The 12,181-nt window shown below is 34.7% G+C and overlaps 1 protein-coding gene across 1 annotated transcript; it reads right to left on the reverse strand.

The window, feature by feature from the left end:
* Nucleotides 1-2,914: 2,914 nt before the first annotated feature.
* On the reverse strand, nucleotides 2,915-4,326 carry LOC145642971 (uncharacterized). The gene is made up of 2 exons (XM_081694128.1): nucleotides 4,085-4,326; nucleotides 2,915-3,977 (listed from the first exon to the last, which is right to left on the reverse strand). Exons 1-2 carry the CDS (start codon nucleotides 4,324-4,326, stop codon nucleotides 2,915-2,917), a joined length of 1,305 nt encoding a protein of 434 aa, XP_081550254.1.
* Between the last annotated feature and the right edge of the window lie 7,855 nt (nucleotides 4,327-12,181).

Genomic DNA, 12,181 nt, shown 5'->3' on the forward strand with positions numbered 1-12,181 from the left:
CTTTATAGTTGCTTTAAAGATGCTGCCAAAACTACAGAAGTGTTTAAGCTACTGCAAAGCTATTCTTAGTCAATTAAAACCATTTATTAGTCACGATTTACAAAAACAAAGGCATTCTTACTTATATTTATTCAAAAAAATAATAAAGAAACAAACATAAGAATAAAAGTTAATTCAGAACTCCTTAACTATATGTATTAATACGTGCAATTCCTACTTAAAAAAAATACAAAAAAAAAAATAAATCAAGCAAGATCAATATCATCATTAGCATCGCCATCACTCTCTTGGTCAGTCTCACAATCATCCTCATCATCCTCTAGTAAATCCTCATCATGAAACTGTTCATATTCATCAGCACTGAAATCTTTAGGCTGATTTTCCTCAGTGGCATCTATGACAATTTCGCCCGCGTCATCTCTTGTATCAACAGGTGGATCATGAGTCTCCTCCAAATTAGTTGTGCTAAGACATGAGCGCCTTCATCGATCATGGGTTGTTGTTCTTGTAATGCATCCTCATCACTTTCAATCACTTCCTTTTCTTGAACATTGTAGTGATGCCTTGGATGGGTCTTCACAATAACAAGCCAATCAGGGTCAAGTCCGTCACTAACATAGAATACTTGTTGAGCTTGAGAAATGAGCACAAAGGGTTATTTGGTACGCAAGGAACAATGACTATTGACACTCACATTGCCATGTTTGTCAACCTTAACACCTCTTCCAACCCTATTAACATCCCACCAATCACAACGAAACAACACCACACGTTTTCCATCCAAATATTGTATCTCAAGTATATCAGTGAGAATCCCATAGTAATCTTTTTCTGTTTTCCCAACAATGCCCTTGACCATAACACCACTATTTTGGTGTACCCTTTTCATTTCAATATCCCTTGTGTGAAATCCAAATCCATTTGCAAGAATCCCATTAAAACATAAAACACCTTTTAAAGGACCTAAAGCCAAAGTTTTCAAATCTTTCTCCACTTGATCATTGCCTTCATTGGGGAGATCCATAACCTAAATATGAAAAATAAAAGGAAAATTTGCCAATTACTACCGCAAATTAATACTACTTTGTAAATTACTACCGCAAAAAATTTTAAGATGTTGCGATTACTACCGAACTCCCATTAAACCCAACTATGACGTCATTATATCACTTTAACCCATGGTTAAAGCCCTTAACCATAACGTCATTATATCCCTTATCCATTTTCTTTTTCTTTTTTTTTTGGGGGGGGGGGGGGCTGGTTAAAGCCCTTAACCATGGTCAAACACGGGTTAAAGGGATATAATGATGTCATAGTTGGGTTTAATGGTGGTTTGGTAGTAATCGCAACATCTTAAAAAATTTTGCGGTAGTAATTCACAACTTTTTAAATTTGCGGTAGTAATTTACAAAGTGGTATTAACTTGCGGTAGTAATTGGAAAATTATCCAAAATAAAAAGATAAAAAAAAAAAATGAGACTAACATGAACTGATAATAAAAAAAAATAAATAAATAAAGGTACTTTTGATTATATAAAATACCCGATCACGAAACCAATCCACTAAATTTTTGTCAGATGTGCTCTCTTCATATTCACTGAAATTCAAATAAATATATATTAAACGATATTCGTGAGAAAGTATATTTAGTAGTTTATTAAAAATAAAAGTAAGATCTCATACTCTAAATAAGGTTGTGCTTCATCACAGTTCTTAAGTACATATTCTCGAACTTGAGCTAACTCTTCTTCATCGAGCGACCTACTTTTAGCCTTCCCCAATGGAATACCCGATGATGCAAAAATCGATAGACCTTTGTAGTCATTATTTTCCGCATCATCATTCCTCTCGGGTTGACTAAATTTGGTCTCAATTTCATGCAAGTACTTTGAACAAAAGTACATGCACTCCTCAATGATGTAACCTTTTGCGATGGAACCCTCTGGCCTACTCTTTTTTCGAACATAACATTTGAACCTACGTAGGAGCCTACAAAATAATAAATATTTAAAAAATATGTTGAAATAGTTAAATAAAGAAACATAACAAAAAAATTCATATATAAGGAATACCTTTCTATTGAACACATCCAACGATATTGTACCGGTCCACCAATTTTTGCTTCTGTAGCTAGATGGACACATAAGTGAACCATGATAGTGAAAAAAGACGGAAGAAAAATCTTCTCCATTTCACACAAAGTGAGTACAATTTTACGTTCAAGATTTTCTAAATCTTGCACTTTTAATGTTTTAGAGCACAAGTCCTTGAAAAATGTACTCAACTTCACTATCACATCGTACACTTTGGGTGAGGATACCCCACGAATTGCAAGTGGCAATAATTGTTCCATAAGCACATGACAATCATGAGTTTTAAGACCATATATTTTACGCTTGTCAAGGTTTATGCATTTTGAAATGTTGGAAGAATATTCATTAGGAACCTTCAAAGTTTCTAAAAACTTGCACACCTTTTCTTTATGTGCCTTAGACAAGGTGTAAAGTGCTGGAGGAATATGCCACTTTCCATTCTTTAATACGGGAGCAAGATGTTTCATAACCTTCAAATACTTTAGATCATGTCTAGCCTTTGAATTATCTTTTGACTTCCCATCAATATCCAGCAAAGTACCGAGAATATTATCAAGTACATTTTTTTCAATATGCATGACATTAAGATTGTGTCGAAGCAAAAGGGTACTCCAATAAGGCAATTCGAAAAAAAAAACACTTTTCTTCTTCCAATTATCATCTCTCTTTGGCAATTTCATTGTTTTTCCTAATTTCATGTTTTCAAGATCTGTAAGTTTCTCTAAAAGCTCATTCGAAGATAAATGTTTAGGAGGACCTCTTATTTCTACTTTTCCATTAAAAGATTTGTTATCTCTCAATTTATTATCGGTAGGAAGAAATCAACGATTATCCATGTAACAACATTTTCCTTGATCAGGTAGTCGAGCAGAGCTAGTTTCCTCAATACAATATGGACATGCTTTATAGCCTTTGATAGACCATCCAAATAAGTTAGTGTATGCTGGAAAATCATTTATGGTCCATAATAATGTAGCACGCATTTGAAAGTACGCATCCTTTGAAGCATCATAAGTCTCGGCTCCAGTTTCCCACAATTCTTTTAACTCCTCAATTAATGGTTGTAAGTATATATCAATGTTATTTCCAGATCCACTTTTCCCTGGAATTAACAAAGATAGTATTGTGTAAGGTTGTTTCATACACATCCATGGAGGAAGATTGTACACAACAAGCACTAATGGCCATATATTATAGTCACTTCTAAGCCCGCCAAATGGATTGAATCCATCACTTGCTAAACCTAGCCTTACATTACGTATCTCTGCAGAAAAAGAAGGATGTTCTTTATCAAAATCCTTCCAAGCTTGACTGTCCGTCGGGTGTTTAAGGACTCCATCATCTTCGCGTTTATCAGAATGCCATCTCATCTCACTTGCTGTTTCAGATGACATAAACAACCTTTGCAACCTTAGAATTAGTGGGAAATAGCGTAATACTTTTGGAGAAGCTCTATTGCGCTTAGTATCACATATAGAACACTTTTCAAGGCTAGCATTTTCATTCCAAAATAACATACAATCATTTTCACATGCTTCTATTTTTTTATAGTTGAAACCAAGATCAGTAATCATCTTACGTACTTCATAATAATTTGAAGGCAAATTAGCACCTTCGGGCAAAGCATTCTTGAATAATTGAAGCATATTAGTAAAAGCTTTGTTAGTCATGTCATCCATATATTTTAATTGGAATAGCTTGAATGACAGTTTGGAGAATTTATTACAACCGGGGTATAAAGTTTGTTGAGCATCTCTCATCAAATTTTCAAACATGTTTGCCTCATTTGTATGCTTAGTATATCTAGGATAATCAAACTCGGTACTCTGTTGCTCTTCATCGCACATGTCATCTATGTCATTATTTGAGACTCCGGGACTAAACCTTTCATGGATCATCCTTAGTATATCATCATTAGAACTTTCTCCCAAATCATTTCTACTTTTTTTTTTGGGGGTTTGTATTCTACATGATAAATCCAGCGAACATACCCTTGCACAATTCCATTCACCAACAAGTCACTATAAATTTCGTCCCTTGTTTTATGTTGAACATTGTTGCAACGATTACAAGGGTAAGGTACCTTCATATCCTCCTCTCCTATATCACTATTTGATGCTAAGTCACGAAAAGCAAACTCAAGAAATGAATTAACTCCTTTTATGTATAAGTTATATGTCCTATTAGCACACCTCATCCACTCTAACCTCTCTTGAACATCCAAAGTATCCATGTGTAAAGAAGGGCTATACATAAAAAGTTCAAAAATAAAATAACAAATGAATTGAGTTGTGCTATAACTTGAAAGGAAAACAGTATAGAAAAATTGATTATAAGAAAATACTCAACAATTACTTCTTTGAAGTAATAATCAACATATTCCTTCCGTAAAGTAATAATCAACATGTTCATTTAATGGTTGCTTCCTCCCCGAGTGTACACCTTCGCTTCCCCTGCCTACAAACCTACCCCCTCCCTTTGTTGCACAGTTTCCCTCCCCCAGCCTACACAATTCTCTCTTGCTTTCACACTGAACTAATTCCTTGCCTGCACACTGAACTCATCACCTCTGCCCCCATCCTGCACACACTAAATATTTGAATGCTTTTTATTGATAAACAGGAATGAGTCAATAGAATAGTGTTGTGTGGTGTTGATCTATAAGCTGAAGGTATTGTAGGCTTGTAGTAGTGTCTAGCATAGTTTTCCTAGAATATGTATGCAGATTACTGTATTTTTTTTTTTTTTGGTTGATGTTTTATTTCTTTGACATAATTTACTTAAAATCGTAGGCAAGACCTTCAAGATGTGGCAATTTTACTTCGAACTCTCTCTTGGTGAGCTGCTCTAGGAACAATTTGGATTTAAGGCAGTGCCTCTCCTCTTAGCTTTTCTCATGAGTGAATTATGCCTGAAGTCTTATTATTTACATGAACTTTAACTTATTTAGAAGCCTTCTACTGCAGATTTTCTTCATGAGCATGTATAGCATCGTTTTGGTAATATACAATCTCCTCCACACCTGATTGATCTAGGAAGTGATGCAATTATTCTAGGTGCAGAGACTTGCGTAGCTTGTATCTAGTTGAGACCATCTCTACTGTTGGCAGAATATATTTTGAGGTGATTTCATGCACTTTCTTTTCATTCATCTAAGAATGAGCTAGTTATCCGTATTCAGTGCTTTTCTTATTAGACTATAAAGTATGAACTAGTTAACTAGTTTAATGAGGGTAAGACGAGGGAGAAAATAAATAAGTGAAAAGGCTAGTTGTCCGTATTCGGTGCTTTTCTTATTGGACTATAAAGTATTAACTAGTTAACTAGTTTAATGAGGGTAAGATGAGGGAGAAAATAAATAAATTAGAAAATAAACAGATTTTATAGTGTTCCATTTTTTTCTCAAATGATTATAATGTAGTTTATATAAGATTTTAAGAATTATAATGTATGTGTGTGTGTGTTTTGACAATCACCTCTATTTTTGTAAGCCCTCTTGTTTAAGTAGCTCTCATGGTATTTGATTTCCTAATTCTGAACTTTGTAACTAGATTAACTTCTTTTCTTGAAGAATGAAATGTGTAATGACAACAAATCTTGCAAAATGTGAAGATTCCAAGAGCTGTCTGCTAGCTGTTACTGTTGTTGCTGTCACTTACTCTTACTGTTGTTTTTCTGTTGCTACCGTTGTTGTTACTGCTGTTTTTGGCTATTAATGCTTCGACTGCTGTTTTTCGCCACTGTTTGCCGCCACTGCTAGCTACTAGTGTTGTTTCCTGCCACAGCTAGCTGCTACTACTGGTTGCTAGTAGTTGTTGTTAGTGTTGCTGTCGTGCTGCTTGATAGCTGCTGTTATTATTGTTGTTTATTGCTTCCGTGGTAAATTTTTTTCAAAATTGGAGGTTTTTATTGTTTCCTCACTTTTTACAAGCTGGAGACCTGAGTTTTTTATTTTTGTTTTGACTATTATATTGTTTGGCCAAACCTAAAAATTGGTGTATGGATTTTTTTTTTTTGTATGAGTTATGAAATTATTTCAATTCAATATATTGTTTAGTATCATATATGTGTAATTCCTCATTCATGGTTTTACATTTTTTTTTTTGGTGAAACAAGCAAGTGGGAATTTATTAACTTAAATCAAGTTCCGCCAAAGTGATTAAACATTAGGGAAAGTTCGACATACAAATACGCTCCGATGAGATCAAATTGTCCCATTTAGCTAAACAATGTGTTACTACATTCCCACTCCGCTTCACATGAACACAATTTAAAGACATAAAAGAAGGTTTACTACGAATAATTTCATCTTAGAAGAGATAGACAGGAGCAGCCCCCTTCAATTCATTGTTGATAGCCGACACAACACTGCTAGCATCACATTCGAGTATGACATTCTTAAAACCAAACCTGCTCGTCAATTACACACCATATGCTGCAGCCCCTGCTTCAGCAAGCTCAACAGACCACCGCACCCCTTAATTATTAAGGATTTTCGGCTTAGTGTAATTTACATTAGTTCATATTAGAACAATATCTTTTATATACATGTTATATTATCTGCATTATAAACTAAACTTGAAAAAAAAAACCAAAATTAATGATTATAAAATTGTAAACAAAACCTTGTTTTTGTGGGCTATTTTACACTAATGTCTTTTTTATTTTGGAAATTATTAATAATTATAAGATATAATTTTTTTAAATGAAATTATTGAATTTTATTTGGGTAAATGTCATACGATTATAGATTTATAATGGTGCATAATCAAGTTTCATCAATTTTACATGTAAGAATTTATAAATAAGTATTTTTATATTGTAGATTGTATCTCATGGTTAAAACTAATAAAATGATTTATAACATTAGTCTTAGTTTATTTTCCTTACAAATATATGATTCGTTTGTATAAACATATTGCCACGGAAATAAATTTTAATGTGGCACAAGTGTTAGAATGATTGTCACAGTTAAAATATATATATATATACCCGCGACAAGTGTTTGTTTGCCACGAGAAAATTGTTTGTTGTGGAAACAATATCCATTTTCCACAGGAACATAATTATGTGTGGCAAAAGTTTTTATTTGCCACGGGAAAAAAATTTTAGTCGTGGCACTAGTTTCAATTAGCCACGAACTCATTTTTCCCTTGGCATAATATTTGTTGTCTTATCAAGTTTATAATTGAACTTATTTTTCCCGTGGCAAGCTCAAATTATGCCATGAATTTTGTATTCCCGTGGCATAATTCGTGGCACAAGAGTCATTTTGTTGTAGTGTACATACAAACAGGAAATATCAAAAGGCATACATACTCAACACTTTAAGAATCTTGATGAGCTTTGGCTTACAAGATGTATTGAATGAAAAGAGGCCCATCTTAGGCCCACAAAGAAAGAATATGATGATTTCACCAACACAGGAGGCAACTTGAAACTCCACAAATACAATACCATGTTCTTAACCTTAGAGAAAATCCATCTTATTGACAGCCCTTTTAAGCCTCGTCACTTGAGCCTTAGTTATTCAACCTACATTATTCCATACCTTGGGATGGGAATGGTGCAAAGATACAAATTGGAAATTGGGGAAACGAAACATAAAAGGGGGACACAAAGTATGTCTAAACCCAAAAGGAAAGATCAAATGCAAAAGAAAAAAAAAGTCGTTCTAAACCCAAAACAAAACTTGTCAAAAAAAAAAGAGAAAGAAAAAAAAAGAGAGAGATGACAAGGAAAAGGCACCTAATGTAGGAAGTTGCCACAGAAACCAGAAAGCTTTAAATTTAAGAAGCACCATAAGTAAGGGATTTTGGGAGTATACTTGAGCCTGTCCATTCTTCATAACCCCAAGCCTAGCCACGTTACAACCTTGGAAAGGCCCTCCTTGAGGTAGACTATAACCATATACCAAAATCATCACTCCATGAAAATATGGCCAATCTTAGGCCTTTGCATATATGGACCTACTATTGAGTAGTCATGCCCATATATAAAATGCATGAAGTGTTGAGTTATGATTACAAGATCATATAAAAAAAATTCAAATGATTTGGATGATTTGATAGCCATTGGCTTGATTACATCATGTTAGTAAAGCAATCTGATCAAACTAAATTCGATGTTTTCCATATCTTTTGCCAAAGAAAAATGAGATGACTATCACTTTAAAAAAAATCATCTTACTTTTCAATAAATAATAGGGTTGTTTATTACCAAGGTAATTAAGGTTCTATATACATTGCCAAGAAAGAAAAAGAGTTAATACAATTAATTGATTTGATATATTGACAGCCTTGACGTCAACTTTAGATGTCTTTTACTGGTGAGTGTCATTTATGGCACTCATTTGGTTCTCTTTAGGGTGGAATTCATGCTATTTTATAGCTCTTTTCTTTATTTTTTTCCTTAGTTTTACTCTTTATTTCCTTAGTATGCATTTTCTTAGTTGATTTTCTATTTTTATGCAATTCTTAGTTTATTTTGTTATTTTCTCTTTTAATTGTTTGTTTTCGTTCTTTTTTCAGGTTATGATCGTAATTCGAGGATTCCCAAGTCTCCTTCCCAAGTTTTACATATTTTGAGATGCCTCTTGCCTACCATTTGAAGTTCAAGTTTGAAGGAGTGTATAGTCCAAGTCTTCTAGCTCGTACATGCAAGCGGTGGGTACACCATTCTTGGTGTTGAACCCACTGTGGAGGCTATTTGAAGACTGCCTCCTTCCATGTTCATCAACATCATCAAGTGGAGCGCACGAGGAAGAGAAAAGTCAAAGGTGAAGGAAGCAGCCCTGATCCCAGGCGCAGGCGCACGCGACCATTGAGCGGCCGCACAGCATGGTGTCGCGGGCGCGCTTCTCCTAGGCGCGGGCGCGCTTCTCAGGGTCTCTGGTCTGTACCCAGTTTTGCGCGGTCGCGCTCCCCCTTAAAGATGGTCGCGCCTGTACAGGTCTATTTTGGACAATCTAACTAATTTCTCTTTGTTAGTTTTACTATATATTAGTTAGAAAGAGAAGTTCTTGATTGATGATTGATGATTGAAGATTGATGATTATAAGCATTTTCTCCATTGATTTGAAGCAAGTTTGTAAGGATTTCTTTTACTTTAATGCAATCTTTAGCTTTTGATTTCAATTGCTTTGTTGATATTTCAAGTTTGATTGATTTGTGATTGAATTAGTTTGATTAATATGATGATGATGAATTTGTTATTTAACTTAGTTTTGATCTTGATTTCCATGGATTGTGAGTACTTTTCTTGCTAGGGGAATGGTGAAGCATATATGAGTAATGGATTGATGCTAATTGGGGGGAAATTGATGGAGTTGATGTAGTGATTAAATTGGTTGATTGATTATGTGCATGTGTGTGATTGATTGAAGAGTAGCTAACTTTGATCGTTGCACTAGATTGCATTGTAAGTTCACATTGATACGAACAATTTATTTTTAGCTTGCATTTGTCGATTGAGTTGATTTGTGAAGTTCCTAGCTAAAGTCTCTCGTAGTGGCGCTAGTTTGACCTCTAGGAGATTAGCCTATCATACTCTCTTGATTTCTTAATCGATTTTCCCTCGCAACACTTGACTTAGTCAATTCCAATCCCGATTAGTTGTATCCATTGCATGTGTATGTGGATCCTAAACCCTAGTGTTTGATATATTTGGTTTTAATCTTATTTTCTTAGTTGTTTAGAGTACATACACCTTACTTCACCTTTTCAAAATAGCTTAACTCTAGCATTAGCATTCACCTCCCATTCCTAGTGGTTCGACCCTCGATTTACTCCTATGCTAGTTATAAGGGTGTGTTGAGTGATTACAAATTTTTTTAAGCCTACGGAAGATTAGTCCAACAACCTAGTCTCCACCCCTTAGTCATTTACAACTCTTGAGAATTGGTATCATGAGTAACTAATATGTCCGCCTACATGGGATATCTCCATCTTCTCTAAGTGAGGAACATTGATTAAACATGATCGCTACATGAAAAAATGATCGCTATCGCTATTACACGTATACCTCACTACCAAGTCATCACGATGATTCAAATATTAGTCAATGATCCTTGCTTTTCAAAAACATGTCTAATTCTCTTTCTTTATTCTTCTATAGGAAAGATTGGATCCCCCTTCCTTTTTATACAAATCCGTCTTTTTTTGTTCATTTCTTTTTTAGGGGGTAAGTCGGGATGATCCCTCCCATTTGACAACTAAAATATTCGAAAAATAGTATAAATTTTTCGCTTTTTGCCTCAAATTGGGGGCTTAAAAAAGCCAGGACATCCCCACTTCTCTCTATTTACAGATTTGAACATGGTATTTATGCTGCGAGATCAATGTCATGTGTAAGGAGGGTGATGCCATCGTAGAAGGTCCTTCCTTAGATGCCCATGGCCGCTTAAAATCCTAGGAATTTACACTTGTTAGGGTGTATTAGGATTTGAATGACTGTTTGGGAGACCTTGAATTAGAAATGATACCCTTATCACGCTTTTTTGTAAGAAACAAGTAGGAGTCGCCAATGAGTTTTAGGAAAACTCATAAACCTCGTTCATGCCTTTCTTCCATGTAAGGCTCATGGAACAATTAGCACAAATCATAAGTTTACCCATGCCCAAATTGGTCTACATAAACCAGAAATGAGTTCGGGAGCGAGGGTACTAAAATAACGTTCCTTTTAGGGAGGAATCGCTATTCTAGCCCTAGTACGGCCTCTACTAGCTCTTTCTTTTTCACAATTTCATTACCAAACAATATATGCAACGTTATACCTAAAGACTAAGTTAGTTGATTTTATTTACAAGCATTAATCACGTAGGAATTACATTGCAAAAGTCGTTATTTTATTTAATAATATTCTTGAAAGAACAATAAATAAACAAGACTCGCCTTGTCTTAAGTGATAAAACAACAATTAATTATTCCAATTCTAGTCTTGATTAACGAAAGAGTACTATAGGAATTAATTAATTAAAAGTTTGTTTAAAGTGATCAAATAACACTAATGAATCAATTAAAGTTATTTAAACAATAAAAGAAAAATGACTTATCTAAGTGCTCAGGAAACTAACCGTTTTTCTTTTATGTTAAATCTCCGTTTAATGTGTTTATGGACTTTCTTTCTTCTTTGTACCTCCAAGGAATTCAATGGATTCAATTAGGGTTGGAAATTTTTTGGGAAGAGAGAAGAAAAAGTAGTGTGATAGTAAGAGAAGTTGAGAGATTAGGGTTTTGAGAATACTAGGGTTTTAATTCTAATTTTTTCCCGGTCCTCGTAATGCTGAACGAAGACCCCTATTTATAGGCGTAGGGATCTAGGTTTAGGGTTTTAGAGTCGTTCCATCAGGTGGCGCGCGCAACTCTCTGAGTCGCGTTGGGTGCCGCGCGCATCTCAATGAGTTGCGCGCGCATCTCAACGCCTTAATCCAACTGATTGAGTTGCGCTGGTTTGCGGTTTGCCTTATACGAAAGCGCGTTTTTAAAAACTACCATAACTTTTGATTGCGGAGTCGGATTAAGGCGTGTGAGATATCATTGGAAAGATCTGAATGTCTAATTTCCAATTCCATTATAATTAGGTTAAAATATGTTATGGATTAAAATTTATGACCGTTGGAGTGCAAGGGTGTCGGTTTTAGGGCCCGGTTTAGTGTTTTAATCATAAATTCTTCGTTTTGGCTTGAAATTGGGCTTATAATATACCGTTGGAAATCTCTTTGAAATGGCTATCCATATATATAGTCCTTGCATGGGAATTTATGGTTGGTTTACCTTTTTAGCTTAATTTTTCAACAATATAGGTTCCATTGGATTCAATCATTGCATTTGACGCATTTGGGTCCGTTATTAATCATGTTTAAACATGTATGAACACGTTTTAGGCCTAATTAGTAATTGCACAAGGCTCTAAGATAACTTGGTCTCAAATATGGGTTCAACTTACTTCATAATTCTTTTCATAGTCCATAAACACTTCAACTTTGATTTAGCATGAAGAACGGATTTTTATAACATCATCGCACTTCCTTTCGGGACAAGAGGCCAAAAGTAGGTGTCTACATCATGAAAAGCTTATTAAAAACCATC

The sequence above is a fragment of the Chenopodium album genome, chromosome 8 (genome assembly GCF_948465745.1).
Source record: "Chenopodium album chromosome 8, dcCheAlbu1.1, whole genome shotgun sequence".
Taxonomy (NCBI): Eukaryota; Viridiplantae; Streptophyta; class Magnoliopsida; order Caryophyllales; family Amaranthaceae; genus Chenopodium; species Chenopodium album.

Bases quoted from the DNA above. Each gene is read 5' to 3' on its own strand.
- LOC145642971 (XM_081694128.1), bottom strand. From the start codon at position 4,326: ATGGATACTTTGGATGTTCAAGAGAGGTTAGAGTGGATGAGGTGTGCT. The intron at 3,978-4,084 runs GTATGTTCGCTG...GATCCATGAAAG, and splicing joins GTGAATGGAATTGTGCAAGG to GTTTAGTCCCGGAGTCTCAA.